At 41.2% G+C, this 23613-nt stretch overlaps 1 protein-coding gene across 4 annotated transcripts in view; it reads left to right on the top strand.

Annotated features, from left to right (window-relative positions):
- Positions 1-23613, top strand: part of aff4 (AF4/FMR2 family, member 4) — a 95184-nt gene that overhangs the window by 32383 nt on the left and 39188 nt on the right. For all 4 annotated transcript variants that reach the window (XM_060837325.1, XM_060837322.1, XM_060837323.1 and 1 more), the window contains 5 exons: positions 12251-12380; positions 13704-14528; positions 18184-18228; positions 19916-20002; positions 21038-21074. In XM_060837325.1, the coding sequence (XP_060693308.1) occupies positions 12251-12380; positions 13704-14528; positions 18184-18228; positions 19916-20002; positions 21038-21074 (1124 nt within the window). The remainder of the gene's footprint in view (positions 1-12250; positions 12381-13703; positions 14529-18183; positions 18229-19915; positions 20003-21037; positions 21075-23613) is intronic.

The raw sequence follows: 23613 nt of genomic DNA, 5'->3' as shown, positions 1-23613 counted from the left end.
CAGATTATTTGGCCAATGTCCTGTCTATGATGTGATGGTGTGAATTTGAAGCAATCTGCATTCTTGTATTGGTTTTAAAAAAAAAAGTGACCAAATAATTTTGGCCAATGAGCACTGATCATGTGTGGTCAAGGATCAATATTTGTATAACCTCTAATTATTCCAGATTTTGTTTTGATTGTAATTATTTTTGTGAGGTCAATACCTGTGATTGTCCTCCTATTGAACTCAAGCTGAAGGACCTTTTGTGTTAACCACAAGCTAAACCCTCTGTCTTCTAAATCTTCAGCTTAAGATGGTGCATAAGTTAGGCTAAGACTTTCCTGAAGTTTCATATCTGAACGCAATGTTTCCTATTTCCCTGACTATCTTTTTCACTGTTGTGAAGTTCTTGGGGGAGAAAGAACACCAAGTTTCAGTAAGAAGCATTCAAAATCCAACCTGCAGCTGCTATTAAAACATGAATTCATTTACTCTTCTTTCAGGTTACCTCTGCCTCTGCTGATAACAGGTGTATGGTAACCTTGAGCAGACAAATGCAGGGTGCACTTTCAAGGAAGCGATTGTGTTATTGCTAGACTGTTACTCCAGAAACTTAGCTAATGTTCCAGGGATCAGAGTTCAATCCTACCATGGCAAATGATGGAATTTGAGTTCAGTTTTAAAAAATCCAGAATTAAGAATCTACTGGTGACCATGAAACCATTGCCAATTTTGGAAAAACCTATCTAGCTCATTAATGTCCTTACCTGGTCTGGCTGACATGGTTCCAGACCCATGCCAATGTGGTTGACGCTCAACTGTCCTCTGAAATTGCTTAAGTCGTTCAGTTCAAGGGCAACTAGGGATGGGTGATAAATGCTGGCCACAACAATGCCTATATCCTACAACCGAATAAAAATAATTACAACCACTGCCTTCCATTCCTGCCTGAAATCAGTCCTATCTCAATGTTAATCTTGTTCCTCCAGTGTCGTCTGAGTCAGAAATCCTGGCTTCTCTTCCCTAACAGTGCTGTATATGTACTTAAACAAGATGGACTGAAGCAATTCAAGAAATGGTTTACTTTTGGCTCTTAAGGACAATAAGGGATATACAGCAAATGCTGACCTTTCCCCAGGCACTTGCATTGCACAAAAGAAAAAGACAGTAGTATTCCACAGTATCTATATTCCAGAGATGCCACTGCTTCACTCTTACCAAGTTCCCCAGTTTCCTTGTCAAATCTATTCTGGGTTTGTAACTCAGTGCCTTGCTTCCCTGTATCCAGCACACACAAGTTCACCACTTTCACCACCACTGCTGTCTCTCAGTGCCAGGGACCCAGGCTAGATTCCTGCCTCAGGTGACTGTGTGGGGTTTGCACATTCTCCTTGTGTCTGTGTGGGTTTCCTCCCACAATCCAAAGATATGCAGGTCAGATGAATTGGCCATGCTAAATTGCCCATAGTGTTAGATGTGTTAATCTAGGGTAAATTACAAGGTAGGGGAATGGGTCTGGGTGGGTTACTCTTTGGAGGGCCAGTGTGGACTTGGGCCAAATGGCCTGTTTCCATACTCTCATCTTAACAGTAACACTGAGTAATTCTGAGAAGGTTTAATGCCAAGAACATAATTTATTTTTCTTTCTTTTGCCACCTTTCCATTTCTTGAGACATTATCATGTTACAATTGATTCTTTTATATCTTTGTAAATTTGTTGACTAAATCAAACAATTATTAACTTGCACAGCAATCTTTTGACCAACACATCTGAATACGTCTGCAAGGTTGTACAATTACAAAAGTGATTTTTTTTCTTATCCCCTTAATGGATTTTCTTTCTGAAATTAATGAAGACCCCATCATTGATCAAGTGAAAATATTAGTAGGAACTGTAGGCAGTAATCAAAAATTAATAAAGCTGTATTGTACATAATCTTGAAGATTGCTTTCATATTTTGAGTACTGATTTAATAGATCTGGCAGTGCATGACTAAATTTTGTCTGCCATATTTGTTCAATCCTGCATTCGAAGAACTTGAGGGAAAGGAGATGAGGGCAGTAGTGGGAGAAATTGCCAAAGTGAGCAGCAAAGATAGAGGATCTCAGATCCACAGAAGAGTCATATTAGACTTGAAGCATTGCTTCTCTCGATAAATGCTGCCAGACCTGCTTCCTTTCTCCAACAACTTAACTTGACTTAACTCTCAACATAAAATTCTTCCTTAAAAAGATTGATCAAAATTTTGTGGTGAAAAGTCACTGTTGAGCCTTTCTTAAAGTGGAGCGATGTACTCGAGATGGATATGGCATAGTGGTAATATGGACTAATAATCCATAACTCGAGACTGAGGTCATGTGGTCGAATCACATGGTAGATGATTCCATGATGAAATTTGAGCTGGATGAAAATCTGAAATTGAACTAGTGAAATCGTTGCATTGTCAGTTGTTTTGAAAAACAATATCTGGTCCACTGATGCCCTTTAGGGACGCAACTGTTCTCCTTACCTGGTCTGGTCTACACATGACTCCAGACACAGTGATATGGTTGACAGTTAACCGTTTACATCTATCATTGCAGTGTCACATGCATAAGGCAAGTGGCACTAATAATCAGCATTGAAGGCAATAAGGAAAATGTCATTTAAACAACATTGAAGTGGGAGATGGCATGGGGCAGGGTTACACAGACATATAAAATGGCCACTGAACCATCAGTTGGCCACTTGACACAAGATGGCCGCTGAACCACTCTCTGGAGAGAGACAGCAGAGCAAATACAAACACTGTCTGGGGCCACCAGAATGCCAGCACAATGCACTTGCAGCCTAATTGATTAGATTAAGGCAGGTGGGGGAGAGGATACACGAGTAACATATGCTGCCTGCCGAAGTCCAGCCAACACCTTTGATAGAAATACTAACGGCTTGATACAGAGTCAATACCATGTGCTAATAGCCAGGACTGCAGTAATCATCCTTCTCAGGAAGAGCAATTAGCGCCCACTACTAGAGCAATGGACTTCTGTGCTGGCATTGAAACTGGCAATGTCGGTGCTGAAACTAACAACAACCATGTTGAAATTAACAACGGCTGCACTGGAATTGACCATGACTGTCGAAACTATCAATGATTCTGCAGTTATTGCCATAAACAAACCATGTTACAAAGGCAATAATCTCATCACTGAGCTATTGTATCACAAGATGTATGAAAGTATCTTGACATGTGCCCTGGTCAAGAGAAGAATCGCAGCTGACCACTGTGCTTTTGGTGCCTTTCTGTCCCCGGAGCTCCGGTATTTCCTTGTGCCATAACCTCTGTCATTGAACCCTGACTCTGACTCTGAGACTGGTGATTTTTGTTGGGTGTTGCGAGCAGGTTTCTTATTATTGGTGCCCTGGTCGAAGGCCACGATCAGGAGGCCGGGGTGAGAACTAATTTGCGCCTGCAAACGTGAAGAGTCAGACCGGGCCAAGGACACAGTTTAAAAGGTGTACCAATTGTAATGTCTGATACAGTACTGAGTCAAAAATTCTTTTTAGTGCATGTCTGTGGAGAATAAGTATTTAACCATATTAAGTCCTGCAAGAACCTGCCGCTTGTGCTGATACAGCCAGAGGACAAGGTCATGCCTGTCTCAAAACCCTTGCTCGAAACCGGTTAAGAGGGATAGTCCCCCCCTATGTGAAGTGGATTTGAAACGGGAATTGAGGTGTTGAGGGCCCTGTGGCAAACAACAGAGTCCAGTTAGAGTTGAGTTAAAACTTGGGTCCTGTTTGTACTTGTAATTTCCAATGTAGTGAGGAAGAGGAGCTGATCGCTCTGACCAAGCACCAAGCCTCAGTGGTGCGTGCATTTACCAAGGTGGGGGAGAGTGGATGTTGTGAGTAACTGTGATACCCTGTCAGCCATTGTAGAACAACAGCTGAAATAGTGGCGGTAGGTTTCTGGACCTATTGGGAGGCATTGGGTCAGTAGAGGTGTTTGGGAGGGTAAAGAAGTCCTACCAGGAGAGAACACCACCTATTGAGCCAGCATTCTCAGCAGACTAGTAGTGGTGGCTGCGAGGGTAGAGAAGTCCCATTGGTAGAGAGAGCACCTTGCTAGGAGTAAGTTTTATGGCCATACAAACAGAGCTGCAACAGTATTATTGGCTGGAGGTAGAGAAATCCCCACTGGTAAGGAGCACTTTACTGTTGGTGGTATTCCAGGGTACACATCCTGCTAAATGGCTGATCAGAGTTTTAATGGGGATACTGAAGGTTCCCTTATTGAGCAATATAAGACAGACAGATAGATAAGGGTTGAAAAATGTGGTGCTGGAAAAACACTGCAGGCCAGGCAGCATTCGAGGAGCAGGAGAATCGACGTTTTGGGCATAAGCCCTTCTAAAGAAGGGCTCTCCTGCTCCTCGAATGCTGTCTGGCCTGCTGTGTTTTTTCCAGCACCACATTTTTCACCTCTGGTCTCCAGCATCTGTAATCCTCACTTTCTCCCAGATAGATAAGGGTTGACAGAGCAAATGAAGAAAAGGAGGTGAGACCCATTCAGACTGTGGGTAGATGAACATAAACTGACTTAAACAAAAAAGAGGTAATGTTAGTATACCAGTTTAGCAAGCCTAATTGACTGAGCAAATGCCTCCATGTGTAGCTGGAGAAAGGACCAGGAACAAGTCAGAGCTGAAGAGCAGGATAAAGGATCTAGAATTCATATTAGAAAAAATAAAGGCAGAGAGAGAGAAATTGACTCTCTTCCCCTCCTACAAAACCGTCCAGCAGTGACCAACTGCTCCCTCTGTTGGACGAACTGTGCAAGAGTATAACTTTCTACCTGTTACCAGAGAAGGAACTGAATTGCCACCCAAAGCAAATTATAAACCGTTCACTCCAGGGAAGAGGCAGCAGAATATGGCCTCCTTGGACAAATTACAGTCCCAGAGCACAAACACCAAGTTCTGGGAAGAACTGCCTAGTGTACGGTTAGGGCACCAACTCCTCCTGAGGGACATACACCAGCTGGTTCAGGCAGCTCGCCTAGTAGGCGAGTGGAGGCAAGTAGCTGGTGGACCCGACATCACAGCAGCCCGAGACTTCAGCGGATGATAGTAGACAAATGTCATCGTCCTCGCAGCTGAGATAAATGTGCAGCAAGTACCCTTCACCAACTTTAAAGAAGAAATCCAGAGGGTGCTAGGAAATGCTTCCACGAACTGGAGCAAGATCACGGTCACTAAGCAACGTACAGGGGAATGAGCCTCTGAATATGGGGAATTAATTAGGTCGATGAGGATTATGATGACCTAGTCGAGTGGGATAGCGGCTTGCAAGATGCAGAAGCTCCTAAATAAAGGCAAGACCTGACAAAGCAGCCTACCAAGCTGGAGGCAAGCAAAGAATAAAATGATCCTGCCACAACTGTGGCCGGCAGAGACACTTTGTTCCCTGGTCTGGCACTTGTTCGTGAGACCCTACCCCCTCTAGCAATGTAAAGTGCTGCAGCCAATGCAAAAGAACTGGAAAACGTATAAAGTTTGCTGAGAAAAGTGTGGGGCACCACCGCAGAACCACGTGAGTCACAAGGTCAGCAGAGCTAACAACCAGCTGCACCATTGTGGGTGGCACAGTGGTTAGCACTGCTGTCTCTCAGCGCCTGAGACCCGGGTTCAATTCCCGACTCAGGCGACTGACTGTGTGGAGTTTGCACGTTCTCCCCGTGTCTGCGTGGGTTTCCTCCGGGTGCTCTGGTTTCTTCCCACAGTCCAAAGATGTGCGGGTCAGGTGAATTGGCTATGCTAAATTGCCCGTAGTGTTAGGTAAGGGGTAAATGTAGGAGTACGGGTGGGTTGCGCTTTGGTGGGTCCGTGTGGACTTGTTGAGCTGAAGGGCCTGTTTCCACACTGTAAGTAATCTTATCTAATTTGTGAGGGCAAGGGAGAGGGATGAATTTATGTGACGGCAGTAAAAGGAGGGAGGAAATTTGAAATGCTCGTAGGCCCTAGAGCGGCCGTATCTATCACAAACTTGCCCTTACTCCATACAACTAAAATAGTTCACTTATCCCTTCCTACCCCAGTTAAAACACCAGCTTACCTAAGTGAAACTACCCTTGTAGAAATAAATAACATCCCCATGAGATTCTATATATGCTAAAATAACAAGGTGCCATAATGGGCAACGATCTCATGAAAGAATATGTTCTAATTGTGCAAAAGGGAAATTGATTTGGCACAGACAGGGTGGCAGGAGACTGAGATTGGGAAACTTACAAGTCACCTCACAACTATGAGGTGACTGCAGCCACTTTAAAAGTGGGGATTTGGAGCCTTTTGCGCCTCTGTCCCCGGAGTATAGGCAGAAACAAAGTTAGATACAGGTCGAGTTAAAATAGACCTGATATGTGTTCCTGGACCAGAGCATAAGCCCCACCAGCAATACCCAATAAAACCCGAAGCAGAAAAAGCAGTTGTGGAGATATTGCAAGGACTAGTGAAACAAGGAATTCTGAAAGGAACCGCAAGTGCGACTTATTCCTCAGTGTGGCCAGTACTAAAGTCTGATGGGAGCTACAGGCTCACTGCTGATTATACAGGACTAAGTAAGGTCACCCCCAAAATGCACCCCATTGGAGCAGACCTATTCCACCATTTTAAATGGTTTGGCTCCCGAGCACAAGATCTTTACTGTTAGCCAACAGTTTCCGGTTTATCCTTGTTACACCCCAAGTCCCAGAGCAAGTTCACTTTTACAGCAAGCAACAGGCAATATATACATGGACTCGCCTGCCACAAGGTTCCACAGCAGCCCCACTATTCTTCACAGGGGAATGAGCAACATTTTGAAGAGAGTAGATTTACCACAGGGCAGCACTGCCCTCCAGTATGTAGATGATATCCTAATTGCCTCAGAGTCCAGGTCAGGGCACCAGGAACCTTTATTGCTCGTATTGCAGGAAATGGCAACCGCAGGGTTAAAAGTTCACCCCACAAAGGCACAGATTGGCAAAACGCAAGTTTTATACCTGGGACACCTTATAGCGCAGGGACTCAAAGAAATGCCCAACAACCGAAAGAAGGCAATCCAACAGATGCCACAACCTGCCCTGGTCAGGGGAGTCAAAAAGGTCTTGGAGCTATTCAACTACAGTCGGAGCTTTATACCAGAGTTTGCAAAATTGACTGAACCAATCCAGCGATTAATTAAAAGGAGGCAAGCCCCCCTAGGAACCTGTAACCTGGGGCCCAGAACAGGAATAGATGTGCAGTAAGCTTAAAATTTGACTCGTATCAGCCCCCAGGGCTAGGGCTGCCAGATCCCAGCAAGGGTTTTCACTGTAATAATGAGGGAGGGTTTTACTCTGCAGTGGTCACACAAGAGCACGCTAGCTGGAGAAGGCCCTACTCAACTACAGAAGGGCCACTAGTCACCGGATTGCCCGGGTGCATAGCAGTCTTAGACTGTACTGCTTGGGCCTTTAGGGGTCAGTGAGCCCCTAGTAGCGGCAGGGAATGTCATTCTCCAGTGAACAGCTAAAAGACACTGCAGTACTAAAAGTAAAAGCCCACTAAAAGCTGCCAGCAAAAGAGAGCCCAAATTGGCTAAAATTCAAAGGAAACCAGGCACCAGGTCCAGCAGCGCAAGAAGCCATTAACGAGGCTGAAATAGTCACTATTAAGTTAGCGAAAGATGCTATCAAAATTCAGCAGCTATAAGAGAGGAAGCAATAGAAACTGCACAAGGCATTCAAAGGGGAGGATGGTATCTGGAAGCAAGCAGACAAGGTGGTAGGACTAGCGTGTATACAGAACATATTGCTTGAACTGCACCACTGACTATCCCATACAGCTAGAGAGGCCATGATAGCAAGTCTAGGGAGAGTCCATGGTGGTGGAAGTGAATGGGAAGAGACGTAGCCAAGTACTGCTGCGCGATATAAGCCAGGGAGACCCATAAAAATTAAGATGGAACACTGGCCTAGACCTAGACGCCTCTGGGAACACCTTCAGGTGCATTCTACAGGGCGGCTGCCACCCTCCCAAGGGAAAACGTACTGTCTGGTTATTACAGACCAATTCACCTAATGGATAGAAGCACTCCTCCCCAAAAGCTGCACTGTGATTACTGTAGCCAGAATATTAGCAGAGGAGTTGATCCTTAGATGGGGGGTATCACACTCAATCACATCTGCCCAAGGAACACATTTTACAGGTAAAGTCATGAAAACTGTCTACCAATTACTTGGCATTAGACAAAACTTTCACATTCCCCATCATCCCCAGAGCTCAGGGATGGTAGAGAGAATGAATAGAATACTCAAGAATACTTTAGCTAAGGCTATGCAAACCTCAGACAAAATATGGGCTGAAGTGCTGCTAACCATACTAATGAGATTAAGAGCCACCATGACTCAGGCAATGGGGCTTGCACTATATGAATTAATGACCAGGCGAGCAATGCAATTGTTAGAGACAATATTCACAAGTAGCACAGATGTGAGTCCACTAGAAGACAAAATTCAGCGATAGGTTGTAGAATAAAACGCCCAATTGAAAGGGAGGTGGAAATCTGTAAATAATAAACAGGACAAAGGCATTGCTCTTTGATGGGGAGGGCACTGCTTGTCACTGGCCATTTGGGTGTTTCTTTTCTTCCTGGTGGTGGAAATTGAATAAAGATTTGTGCACCTTGTGTCTTTTACTGTGTCTCGCGCCCACATACATAACATGGGTACTGGGGAAAAATAAGCAATACCGCAGTAAGGTGGGAGTGTTGGGGTAAGCAAAAATAAAAAAAAACAGGACAAGGCAGGGGAACTCAACGTCTTCCCTAAGGTCCCAGCAACAGGAAGCTGTGTCCTAGTGACAAACCAGGCTTTGCCCCAAAATGGAATGGGCCATATGACATGATAGTAAGTGGGGACACCTGTGCCTGCATAGATATTAAAGAAAAAGGCATGGAAGCACTGGATCCAACTAAAACTGTTTAAAGACACCTGTGACCCAACTAATGTCATTGACCATTCCCCAGGTGCAAATAGGAACGTCAGACAAGACGGTCATCCGGGGAGGGAGGTACCGAAAACACAACAGAACAAACCACACAGAAGCACAGCTGCATCTCCTGATGAATGCAAAGACTTTGACTGCTAATTTTATTTTTAACTGCAAAATGTATATACCTGTATGTATTTCACTGTGTTAAAGTGTCACAACTGTTGGGAGCATGTCAGGGTTTGAGGATAACCACTTCTATAAAACCCACCTAAGCTTGCATGGGAACTGAACTGTTTGCTACCCACTGGCATGATCTGTGGAATCCCTGTTTGTGGCTACCCCACTATGGACCCCTTGCAACCTTTATACAGTGGGCAGATAGGGAAATACAAGCAGGGACTTCAGTGTAGATGTGTGCAGCTGGGCAGGACCACTGGCCCATAGAGGGGAAGATCTGTTTAAAACCTGGTAATTGCCCACTCAAAGGACAGAGATGGGGATGAGTTTATGCCTGGTTCACAAAAATGACACCTGTCCAGACTCGGTGCACTTATCAGCATTGTATGGTCACCAGAGGACAGTTTACCTGCAACGAAGAGACAATTCATTTGTGGTCAGTGCAATGGCACCCATGTCAGTTCTGCCATATCGACATACCCATTCGGTACTTACCAGCAAGGGGGATCGGGGGTGACCTGGGTGAACAGACAAATGGAAGGACGGGACGATGTCTGTTACCGAGCAACAAACAGATTTGTTTTTCTATTTAAGGGGACTCAGGCGACAGATACCCCAGACCTCCCAAACCTGTTTGCAGTAGTGAAAATTGCACTCCTAACTGTACCATGCCCCAGCGGGGGACATATTCGGAGAGCAGGTCACAATCTTTCTATCAGTCAGGAGTTCTGTGCTGACTGACAGGCCCCCACCACTTTGAGGCCATCATTGGGGTATGGATTCCTGGGATTTCTATTTTTGGGGCGGCACAGCAGGGATTGTCAGCGCTAAAAACCGAAATGATCTTGTATGTGACCTGACTATCCCAGGCAATAGTACCTTGAAAGCTCGAGAAGCAGTAAACACAGAGCTGACTGAACTCAAGACTCTGCACACAGCAGACATGTTATGCGGTGGACAATCAGTTAACACAGCAAGGGGAAGTTTGTACAATTATTGGTGACAATTGTATTACCCATGTTATTGATGCTCCTTATAACATTACAGAAGCCATCAAGAGTATCCAAGACCAGCTAGACAGTTTTCAACAAGGAGCCACAATTACAGACAGGTGGTTAAATTGGTTGCTGGACAACTCTTGGGGACCCTATTTGGCACCAGGGATAGTTCTCATTGCACTTATGTTGGCATGCTGTGTGGACATCAGGTGTTTAAAGCTCTGCTGTAAGGTGCGACTGACGAGAACTATACCAGCAGCGAGTGTCATCACGGAAGAGCCCCCAGTGAAATTGGCACTCCATGATACCCCCTCAGGAGGAGGGGCTCCTAGAGATGACCTAGCTCTCCATGTCAATTAGGTGGTCTGCAGGAGATCTCCAAAGTCTCATCCATAACCGCAAAGGGAGGAGTGAAGTGAGAGATGGCACGGGCAGGGTAACACTAGGCACACAGATGCACCAAAATGGCTGCTGAGCCATCAGTTGGCCACTTGATACATAAGGTGGCAGCCAGACCACAATATGGAGAGAGATAGTCAAGCAAATGCAGACACTGCCTGGGAGCACCAGAATGCCAGCACAATGCACTCACAACCTAGTTGATTAATTTGAAGCATGTGGGGGAGACAATACACATGAGTAACATACACTGCCCACCGAAGTGTCTGGGTCCAGCCAACACCTTTGATAGAAATGCTAACAGCTTGATACGGAGTCAATACAGAGTGCTAATAGCTAGGGCTGCAGTAATCGTCATTCTCATGAAGACCGATTAGCGCCCATTACTAGAGCAATGGACTTCTGAGCAGATGTTGAAACTGGCAATGTCGGTGTTGAAACTGACAACAGCTATGTTGAAAATAACAAAAGCTATGCTGGAACTGACAATGACTGTATTAAAACTATCAACGATTTTGCAATTATAACGAACCATGTTGCAAAGACAATAATCTCATCACTGACCTATTGTATCACAATGTATGAAAGGATCTTGGCATGTGCCCTGGGTTGAGAGAAGAATCACAGCTGACCACTGTGCTGTTGGCGTCTTTCTGTCCGCAGAGGTCCGGTCTTTCCTTGTGCCATAAACTCTGTCATTGAACCCCGACTCTGACTTCGAGACTGGCGATTTTCCCCGTAAGAACATGAATGACGTCAACTAATTTAGCAGTATGAAGATGGAAGCTTAATTCCTTTTAAGTGATTAGAGTTTTAATCACTTAAAACATATTATTAATCTGAATATGTCTGTATCTGAAAAAAATCTGAACGAACCAAAGGTGGTACTGTAGGGAATATCACTTTTTGTTTCACACAGATGTTTGTGCCTGGTCCCATTAATGACAACATAGCCTTTTAACTTGTAGAGACAGTACAATAAAATCAGTATGTGAATAGCAAGACCAAATGTTTGCTTCGTAAAGTTTATTGTTGATGCCTCCATCCCTTTGTCATGATTTCCATCAGCTATCATTTTATTGCAAGTTTATTTTTCTGTTGTTTCTGTTCAAATGGGAGTGTTGATTACTTTATTGTAGTGCATCCCAAACGTTTTCCTCACTGTATGCCAGTTTGAAGTGAAGTTTAAGTGAGAGGGGTGGTGTACAAGACCTGTGAAAGCAAGGTGATGGGGAACGGGGTCCTGTGAAAGTGGAACCAGTCTGTGAGGTCAGGAATTCCGTTATTATAATACTTAAGCCATTTGCAGGCTTGAGGATCACAGTCTAAAATATCACCTCATTTTTGTCTTTATTGGTAAAAGTTTACTTTAGAGAAAATGGAAAACGTTAATGATATCAGTGGTGAAAAAACAATATTGAAAATGGCTAACTCATGAATTGTTAGTATTCTTAAATGCACGTGTAAGTAACTTCCAAACAGTAACTGTTTTGCTGGCTGTGTCTAGTACACCTTTGTGTATTCAAAAAGAAAGTTGGATTTAATAGCATTTGTTGCCAAATCTGGGTTGATGGTGCAACTTCCTCATTTTAACATACTTCCTGATGTAACACTTGAAATGCGCGCAGACCTTGTCAAAAATTGCAGGTGGCTTAAAGTTATATATACGTTTGATAACTAGATGCTTCTTTTTCCAGAAACATGAACCGTGAAGATAGAAATGTACTACGAATGAAAGAACGTGAACGAAGGAATCAAGGAATTCAACAAAATGAAGAGACATTCACTGGAAATTCCCCTCTATTTGCTGAGCCGTATAAAGTACAGGTACAGTAAATATGGGTGAGCAAAGTCAATAATTATCCTTGAACACGTAATGTACTTAGGGCAGAGAGTTATCTGTCCTGCTCGTTTTCCTTATGATCCTAAAATGGGACTACTTTGATGATGTCATAAGCAGAGTTAAAACCGCATTAAATCCTTCTTTGGTCAGAAATTCTGAAATATTAATGGGGCCCTGGCATTTGAGGGGTTAGATTAGTTTAGACTTACAGTGTGGAAACAGGCCCTTCGGCCCAACAAGTCCACACCGACCCGCCGAAGTGCAACCCACCCATACCCCTACATTTACCCCTACCTAACACTATGGGCAATTTAGCATGGCCAATTCACCTGACCCGCACATCTTTGGACTGTGGGAGGAAACCAGAGGAAACCCACACAGACACTGGGAGAACGTGCAAACTCTCATTAGCTTGACTGAAAAATAAGTTTTGAATATATAAGTTGCTTCCACCTCTCAGGGTAATTTGTATTTGGTGATTTACTTAGAAATGTGTGTAACATTGTCAAATATGACAAATTTTATAGATTTCACAAGCAGCAAATAGAGAACCTTGGCTTCAAGCTTGTTCTGTGAAATTAATTTGGGTTTATGAAATACTTGTCTTTGCATAAATGTGTTTCAGAATAATAAGTTAGATTTCTTTTAAATTAGGTAATTTATACATACAATATACCCAACATATCACCAAAAGACAAAACTGACTTTTCACCCCATGTGTATCACATACTTAGTGGTTATCTGTGTTACGCCTCTAGTATGCCCTGCATACTGCTATTGTTTCGTCTCAATTTCCTGATTAATAAATAATTTTAAGGGTTGCAGACCTGAGTTTTTGAATGACTTCGTTACTATCGCAAATTATCGTAGCCCAGCATCATAGAGAAACAAATATACAATTGGCATAAAAATGCCATCCTTTAGGGTAATAGAGATGTCAGACCAGATTGATACCTTGAGTATTTTGTGTAGACCAATGCCCAACACTGAAGTTTTGGGCTGTTATGGTTGTGCTTATGCTTGGTTCTGCAGTTTTGTTAGAGCTGCACTTGAATACGTAATTCTGCATTGTTGTACAGTTAGGGACCATGTCCAACTTTTGATGTATGATGGAACAAATATAGTTTCTATTGGCCAAAAACATGACTGCATTATTTGAAACTGGTGTGCCTCCTGTTAGGGTTGCCATTTTGGGTTGCCACTTTGTGCATTGTAGTTGTCAATTCGTATATTATCAACTGAACGATTTGATTTCAAAATGAAGAATTTTCTACTTCTGACATGTGTTTTCTTTTCTTAAAACAAAGGGACGCACGGAAGATAAACTTTCTAGCAGAATCAAGAGCATGTTGGGAAATTATGATGAAATGAAAGACTTGATAGGAGATAAATCTCTTGAAAGGCTCATAAGCACACCCAAAGGGACAGTTCCATCAACTACAGATGAAAAACCTGATCAAGCTTTCTTTGGTGACCAGCGACACAGCACATCTCACCAAAATAGTAAGTGGACTCCAGTGGGTCCTGCAACTTCTGCTCCTAGTACTTCTTCACAGTCACAAAAGCGGTCAAGTTCAGGGTTGCAAAGCAGCCATGGCAGTAGCCAAAGACTTAGTGGTGGCAGCAGCAATACTAGCAGTAGCAGTAGCCAGAGACATGATCGTGATTCATACAGCAGCCGTAAGAGGAGTGGCCAGCATGGATCTGAACATTCAAAATCCCATTCAGTCAGTCCAGCTAAGCCACCTGCAGTTTCTTCTTCATTAAGTTCTGGTCATTCTAGATCTCAAGGAAGTGACCACCATAGTAAGGAGCGGCATCGGTCAAAGTCTCCTCGAGACCTAGATTCCACCTGGGACTCTCCATCTCGTGTTCATACATTTCCTGCCAGTGGACAGCATTCTTCACAATCATTCACTCCTGCCTTGATGTCCAAACCCAATTCGATGTTACAGAAACCTACTGCATATGTAAGGCCTATGGACGGACAGGACCAAGCCCCTAATGAATCATTAGAACCGAAAATTCCTCCTGAGCCCTATGGGAACCAGTCTCATAGCAGTCTGGCAGAGATGAAGTCTGGCAACAAAGTACATCTCTCAAAACTAAAAATTCCATCTCAACAAGTGGAGGTAAGCAAATCTCTGTGTTTTCCCCTACTAATTTTAAAAACTGAATTTTAAAGCACTTGAGTGACGTACCAACAAGTTGCATAATCATGTCTGAAATAAAATTTATATTTTATTAACACTACAAGTTCCACGATAGAGTTTTAAAAAGCTTAAACCTAGGCTTCATAGCCAATTCAGAACTGTGGGTGGTTCAAAACATATCTCAGGAAGAAAGTTCATTACTGAGCTGCAATGAACATGCAGACTTACAAATTAGGAGCAAGTTCCTCTAACTTGCTCCACCATTTAATACAATTATAACTGATCTGATTGTGACTCATTCACATTTCTGCTGACTTTGAGAACCTTTAACACCCATGTTGGTCAAAAATCTAAGACTTATGTCTGAAAGTATTCGCTAATCCTGCTTCCATTGCTCTCCGGGGAAGAGTTACAATGACTCGTGATCCTTTTGAGAGAAAAGAAACTTGCTCATCTTGATCTTAAAGGGAAGACCCCTTTTTACAGTGTGTCTCCTCCTTCTAGTTTCTTCCACAAAGGGAATTATTCTTGCACTATCTACTCTGTCAAGTCCTCTCAGGATCTTAGACATTTTCAAGAATACCTCTCATCCATTCAAACTCCAACTAGCCCAGCCTGTCCAGTTTTTCCTTGTAATATAACCTGCCCATCCCAGGTATCAGTTGACTGAACATTCTCTGAACAGCTTCTAATGCATTTGCATTCTTTTTACAAACAAGGCAACCAAAACTCTGCACACTATTGCAGATGTGATCCACAATATTTCATGCAATTGTTGTCATACTTTTATATTCAGTTTCCCTTGCAGTGAATGACAACCTGTTTACCTTCATAATTGCATGGTGTATCTTTGTACTAACATTGTGATCTCTCTACTCTCTACCTTGTGTTTTGCAATTTTTCAGCATTTAAATGTTTTTTATTCTGTGTGCCAAAGTGAACAAGTTCACACTTTCGTATATGATTCTCTCTGCAAAATAATTGTGAATTCAACCTATCACTCTCGCTTTGCAAATTCCTTTTCCTCTTCACAACATGACTTCCTACCTATCTTTGCAACAACAGCAAATTTAGCAATTATTCATTAATCCTTCATTCAAGTTTTTTTTATATAGGTTGTAACATTATCCTAACTCTGATCCTTGCAGCAGACTATTCATCATGTCCTGCCAGCCTGATAACTATCCTTTTATGCCCATCATTCCCATCTTCCTATTAGTCAACCAATCCTCTAATCATGCTAATATATTATACCCTACATCATCAGCTCTTATTTTGCAAAGTTACCTTTGGTATGGCACCTTGTCAGGTCTGTTTTAAAAGTCTAAATATAATACACTCACTGGTTCCCCTCATCTAAATTGTTTGTTTGTTACTCAGTCATACAGCACAAATCATGCCACCCAGCCATCCCAATCTAACCAAGTTCCATTTGCTAGAAATTGGCCCGTATTCCTCTAAACCCTTCATATACTCATCCAGATGGAATTATTCCCACTTCCTCTGGCAGCTCGTTCCATTCATGCATCGTTCTCGGATCTTGTCTAATTGTTTCCCCTCTCATCTTAAACCTATACCCTCTAGTTTTGGACTCCCCCACCCTTGGAAAAAGAACTTGGCTATTTAATCTCTTCATGCCCCTCATGATTTTATAAACCTCTACAACGTTACCCCACAGTCTTCACTCCAGGAAAAAGCCCCAACCCAATTCAGCCTCTCCCCATAACTCAAACCCTCCAGTCCCAGCAATACCCTTGTAAATCGTTTCTGAACCCTCAACTTTAACAATATGTTTCTGTATAGAAGGGCAACCAGATTTGTATGCAGTATCCCAAAAGTGGCCTTGTTGATATCCTGTACAGTCGCCATATGACATTCCAACTCCTATACTCAATGTTCTGATGAATGAATGCAAGTGTGCCAAACACCACCTTCACTATCCTGTCTATTTGCGATTCCATATTCAAGGAACTATGGACCTGCACCCCTAGATCTCTTTGTTTGGCTTCAATCCCTAGGGCCCGATCATTAATTGTATAAGTCCTGCCCTCATTTGCCTTGCCAAAATGCAACACACTTACTGGATTAAACTCCATTTGCCACTCCTCAGCCTATTGATCCATCTGATCAAGATCCCTATGTAAAAACAAGGGCTGCAGATGCTGGAAACCAGAGTCTAGATTACGTTGATTTTCTTGCACCTCGGATGCTGTCTGACCTGCTGTGCTTTTCCAGCACCACTATAATCTAGACTCTGATCAAGATCCTGTTGTATTCTGAGATGATCTTGTTCATTGTCCACTACACCACCAATTTTGGTGTCATCTGCAGACTTACTAACTATACCTTCTATATTCCCATCCATATCACTTATATAAATGACAAAAAGCAGGGAATCTAGCACTGATCTCTCGTTAATAGCTCTTAATAAATTGGTCAACTATGATTTTCCTTAAACAAAACCATATAGACTTTGATTGCATTTAAGATTTCCTAAGCACCCTCAAAATTAAATAGCAGCATTTTTCCTGTGACAGATGCTTGACTCACAGGCCCATACCTACCTGTCTTCCGTCCCTTTTGAGTCACAGAGTCATAAAGTTTCTTGAAAATATTTGGAAAAGGAAGTACTTATTAGGGATATTCTGTATTGCTTTATCCCAAAATGGAAATGTCAAATTCTAAATGGCATAGGTTTAAGGTGAGAGGGGGGAATGTTTAAATGAGATGTGCAAGGCAAATTTGTTTAGAGAGGATGGTAGCTGCCTGGAAAGTGCTGAAGCACATGTAATAGCAACGTTTAAGAGGCATTTAGGCATATATGGGAACAGGTAGGGAATAGAGAGATACGGATCAGGTGCAGTCAGATTAGTTTAGAATGGCATCATGGTTGGTATAGACATGTCAGGTACATCCTTAGATTTATATTCCTGTCATGTTTCTGATCATCGTTTTCCATACTCCTATCTTGTGTTGCCATCTCTATTTAATTTACAGAATCTTTCTAAACTTGATCCCTTTCCTCTGTACCCCCCAATATAATTAGTTTAAGGCCCTCTCTACTGCCCTAGTTTGGCAACTCCCCAGTGTTATGATTCCAGCACTGCTCAGGGGAAGTCTGTCCCAACAGCACAGTTCCCAATTTCCACAATAGTAATGCCAACGCTCCAATCCTGCACCAATCTTTGAGCCTTCCATTTCATCTCATTAATTTTAGTTATACTGTGCTGATTTGCTTGTAAACATAGGATATAGGATCAGTTAGCTCAGTTGACTCGACAGCTTGTTTGCATTACAAAGTAACCCCAATAGTGTATTTTTCAGTTCCTGCACTGACTGAAGTTATGGTAAAATACTGTCCTTCACCTCTCTCCTAGCCTAAGAGGTGATGACCGTCATTAAACCGCCACTGTCTCTCTCTGTACGTGCCCCTCTCTCTGCTGAGGAAATTGTGCAAGCTTCGGTGATCGTTCATGAATCAGTGGAGTCAGGGAGGGGGTTCTAAGGGACTGGAAAATGGCTTATGTAACATGTAATATATAAACTCTATAGTATAGAATGGACATGAAACCAGCAAATAGAATATTCTGTTGGTCAGGGGAAACTTATATTTATTTCATTTTGAACTTTACAGTCTTCAGTGTCTGGTGATGCCAGTTGCGTGGATGAGATTCTGAAGGTACGTCTGTTATATTTATACATATTAGTACTTCTTCCATCCTTATTCCAGCATTTTGTTTTTCTTCTCATTTTCCCTCATTTTTCAAAAGATGCTGATATACAGAGGAACCTCAATTATCCGAATGGCACAGGCAGGGAATATTTTATCAGATAATCATATGCCAGATAACACAGTTTATCCTTACCACAGGATCTTGCAATCTTGCCGAATAATCTGAAATTCGGATAGTCGAATGCTGGATAATAAAGGTTTCTCTGTACTCTAGACATTCTGCTGCCAGGATATAATATAGCTGCCAGGAACCATGTGGCGGCATGATCATTCTGTTTATTTGAGTTTATTGAGTCAGTGATGCCTGACAAATTCTGATTTTTATAGTGATGTTAATGGTAACCAAGATTAATCCTATGTTTACACAGTTACTTCAGTGCATGTGCATTGGGTAGTGATATGGAGCATTAATCCTAGCTGATATTTTTCCTGTCCTCAGCACTAAGTAATTACAGTTTTCCCCTGTGCCTAATTTAGAATATGGCAGGGTTCAAACATTTTTGCAGTGGCTTAAAATGCAGATAGTGTATTTCCCCACCTTAATTGAATTTGTGGGTGACCACATGACTGACTTTTACAAAGTGATGGTAAGATTATCCCCAACAGCATAGTTGGTAATATCAGCTGCATATCCTTTGTAAATAGTTTACACATGTTTCACTGGCAATAAGGAATTGTAGGGATTTCTTTCCCAAGTTGTACATCTGAATTTTATGAATTAATTGAGGAATATCAATAGTCCAGTAGCATAGCAATGCAAAAAGCTAAACCAGGGAAGCCTTGAAAGTAAGATTTTATTATCTCTAGTATTAACATTGTGCTTCTGTTATAAATGTAAGTTACCACAAAATTCATTATATATAAAGTGTGCTTTACTGTTACTGAAATGTGGATCTAAATCTGCTTGAAAGCCTATTTGCCCATCCCCTGTGGGATAATATATAGAAGTTAAAGACCAAGTGTTTCAGTTTCCAGCTAAAAGATTTTGTTGAAAAAGTAGCTTTGCTTATTAATTAAGTTCTGCCCATATTTTAAGGCAAGTTAATAATGTAACTTCTAAAACTACAATTAGAACATGACATCAGATAGTGAAAGATGGTGTCAATGTGATAATGCCAATGGTTTAGTTAGCTAGACTGCCAGTCCAATATTCTGTTAACCATAGCAGATAGTGAAATTTGAATGTAATAAAAACTCTGGAAGAAAAAACAGGCCTCATAGTTATTATGTAACCACGTTGCCATAAAATCTATCTGATTCGTTAATATCTGAACTAAGGAAGTCATGTCAATCTGCCAACCTTACCTGGTCTAGCCAACATGTAACTCCAGACTCTCAGCAATATGATTGACTTTTAATAAGCTTCTGGGCAATAAACGCTGATAATATAATGATTCCAGTATCCCATGAAGCAAATTAAGTGACAAACTAGTCACCATTAAAGTCTCAATGTGGAAATTTGTGAAAAATACTATCAAAATATCTGTGTAATTATGTGTCATTTTTAAACATATTAGATTAGGTTTGTATTGAGAAGTTTTAGTTGTTTAGGTTCTGTTTGGGTAAACGTGCATAAACCACCACTTGTTTAGGATTGAGCCATTGTTCTGATCCATTATACTCTATGCTTTAGGAAATGACTCACTCCTGGCCACCACCTCTGACAGCAATTCACACACCATGCAAGGCTGAGCCATCAAAATTTCCATTTCCAACAAAGGTGGGTATCTTTATTTAGAACATAGGATTTTTAAAACTGGGATCAAGAGAAAAGTAAATGAACAATGGAATTGGTGTGTTGCAGTAATTTAAATAATTTTAGCTGTGAAGCAATTTGGAGAAGAAATTAGAGAAAAGAAGTAGTGTCAAAGGACAAGCAACCTGCAAGAATGTGAAGAGAGCAATGCAAAGACGTTTAAGGAAGAGATCTTGAGTATCTTTATATCCTTTTAGTAGAAACATTGTACCACTTTAAACTTAACTAGAAAGTTTAACACATTACAAGTTGATGCATTTTAATGCTGATAACATTGACTATTTCTGTGAACAAATATAGATCCATAACTGAAATGAGAGGTTCAAATGCATCAGAAAATTTAATATTCTATTAACAAACAGCTAAGGTGAACTTGTGATAATGTACAGAAATTAGTTTATATTTTAAAATTATATTCATTTTACAGAAAATTTAAAGTACTCGTTTACTACTGGTTAACTTGAGGAAGATCTACTTTGCATCTTTTGAAAATCAAAATTTACTGAAGCTTGTGATTAATCTTGGTGTGTTTCTTTCTCTCTTTTTCCTCTTCCTTTTGCCTTCATGCTGCATCTGATCCTCTCGTTCTGTAGCTGCTCTTCTCCACCCCACTGATTAGGTTCTTGTCCATATCGAAGGTGTATTTTCATTCTTTTTAGAATTTTTTATTTCTTCTGGTCAAATTATAAAGTTGCATTATTCAGTTTTGGTGAGTGGAAAGTTCATTACAATGAGATCAAAAATGATCCTGATTGTGAATAAATTGAGGCTGCTTCCAGCACACATTTACAGCATATATTGTGACTAAATTCCTACAGAATATGTATATGACCTTGCAGGTAAAAAGCTCAAAGTTCCTGAATGCAAGTGGATTTTAGAGACCTATATTAAAATTTGGATAGTGAGCAGATCATCTCTGCGTAAAGGAGCATTTCCAATCCTAAAGTGACCTTTTCAACTGCAGGACATTTCACATCTTTGTTATCTTTTATTTTTTAGGAATCTCAGCATGTTAACTACAGTATACCAGGGCAGAGTAAGTATTTAAAGCTATTTAAAATAGGATGTTCTAAATGTGTCAATATTATATTAGTCAGACTCTCTGACTCTTATCTTTCCAGTGTCATGCTTCTTTTGGTAGGAAATTACATTGTCCACCTTTCTGAGCAATACATGAAAGATCCTCTTTTTATCACAATCCAGACAATATTGCATACTTCACAAACACAACAATCTCATGCACATTTCTGCCTCGTCTTTGAGAAAAGGAATGAGGAGCAAAGACTGTCATTTGAAATGTACAGACAAGCTACAGTAACAGAAAAAGCAGTAAAATACAATCATAACAGACCTCTGTATTAGTATACCAGTATTTACTTATTAACTTGATAATTTTAATCTTTGAAATGACTGTGTATGCAAAATGCATTTGTTCATCGTTTATGATAGTTTTATAAAATGGCATCTTGTTGGGCTTTGTAACACTAAAATGTTAACACTGGTTTCTGATTATTTTTGGGGGCAACATCATTCAGAAAATGCCACCATTGAATAATTAATGCACTGTAGCCCAGCAGATACAAAATTTCTACCCACATCCTCCAGGCTTTGCAATGCGTGTGTCTGTGCAGATCCACAAGTATTTAGAATGTTTATTTCTACCTATCGAGAGGAGAAATTATCATAATGGTTCACAGTTACCCACATTAATTTGCAACTTTCAGGCAACTCTTAAATTTGTAAGAACATGTCTTTAAAATCTGATGAACATTTTATTCCATGTTGAGTTGGCAGTTTTAACTCTTCGTCAAGTACAAATTTGGTTCTGGCACAGTTGGCTGGTGAGAGTCGAGGGAAGCTTAGCATTCCTTTGCAGTTTGTAGGAAAACTTTACAGGGTATGTAATTAAGATATTGTCCTTAACATCTTAACTAACCGATTAAACAATATCACTTAGTAGAAAACTGGGTCCTGATTGTATCCAAGGTAATCCAAAGTGATTTAAGCAAGCAAAGATAGATGCGAAACAATGAAGTTCCTTGGTAATATGTTTTGGTCACTAGTTAACATCTTATTGATTTTTAGAAAAATCCGTGGTCACAAATTGTCTGCCCAATAATGTCTCTATTGACTATAAAGAATGACAACATTGAAACACCCAGTAATGACAGCATAATTAGGTCAAAATAATAAGCACTTCATAATTTAATGCTTTAGTTGTCTGAAAATCAATTGCTTAATTTCACTGACTTGCTGTGTAGACCGAAGATTACTGTCATTATTTTAATCAACCTGTTAGGATATATTACAACACACATCCAGGGCAATTGGGACTTGAACTTAGGCCTGTAAATTTGTGTAGTGCCTTCAGTTTCTCAATGCAATGAATACACAACCAATTAAATACATTTGCTAGTCATAGGCATAATGTAAATAAACATAGGCAACTTCCATGCATAATATCATGAACAGCAAAGATAAATGTCAAGATAATCTAATTTAACTGATATCGATTTAAGGGACAAACTCAGTTAGTGACACTTGGAACTACTCCAACTCTTTAACGCGGATAATTTTTAATTCAGAAATGCTGTACATGCTTTGAGACCAGGTAGGACTTGAGTCCGAGCTTCCTGATTCAGTGAGGGTCACTACCACTACGCTGCAAGGGGCCCTCAACTATCCTTTGCAGATATTTTCTAATTAATTTGTTTATCTTATCAACCATTCAGAGGTATTACACACCTCTGAGCAGGTGGGATTTGATTCTGAGTCTCCTTGCTCAGTGGCAGGAATGCAACTTCTGCAGCACAAGAGCCCCTAAAGATATTTTCTAAGCAACCTGCTCAGAAATGTTATTGCACACTTCTGGAGCAGATGGGATTTGAACCCAGGCCCATCTAGCTAGCATAACAGCTGAATGACTTTGTCCAATTTTACAATGGTACCAACCTAACTTACATGTTAAAGTCTCTGAAATTGGGGGTGGAATCCTTAACCTACTTCAGAAAAGATGGTACCAATGATTTAGAGTCTACAAACGACATCCTTTTTACTGAAACTATTTTCTCTAATATCCAGCTATTAGATATCCTGTGCTTGGTTCTGCTGTTTACAGTATATAAGACCAATTCCTCCCAAAATAAAAATCTTTGGGAATACAAAGCTGTCTTCATTTTGCATCCTTGTTCCACATACTTCATTTCTAACTACTGGTCCGAGAGGAGGGTGGAGTCAATGCCTCAGGCTAAATCAAACTACACAACTCTGATGTTGTCTTCCATCTTAAACTGAGCACAAAATGTATATCCACTACCACGTATGTACTGTCTAGTTCCACCTCCAGCTCTGCAACATCTCTACCTCCACCTCCTTGCCTCAATCTTCATGCAGAATCCTCACCACCTGATCTGGCTATTCCAACGGCCATCTGCCCAGTCTCCTAGCTTTTTCCCATTAATAAACCTAAGCTTGTGAAAAAGAGAAGTGTTCATATATAGTCTCTCCTCATTAACCTCCATTGTTTTCATTTTCTTGCCTTTCGTCAAACTCCTTTTTGGCTTTAGATTACCTGC

The sequence above is a fragment of the Hemiscyllium ocellatum genome, chromosome 16, assembly GCF_020745735.1.
Source record: "Hemiscyllium ocellatum isolate sHemOce1 chromosome 16, sHemOce1.pat.X.cur, whole genome shotgun sequence".
NCBI lineage: Eukaryota > Metazoa > Chordata > Chondrichthyes > Orectolobiformes > Hemiscylliidae > Hemiscyllium > Hemiscyllium ocellatum.
Note: the sequence above shows the minus strand (reverse complement) of the source record. Positions and strands in the feature narration are given on the sequence as shown.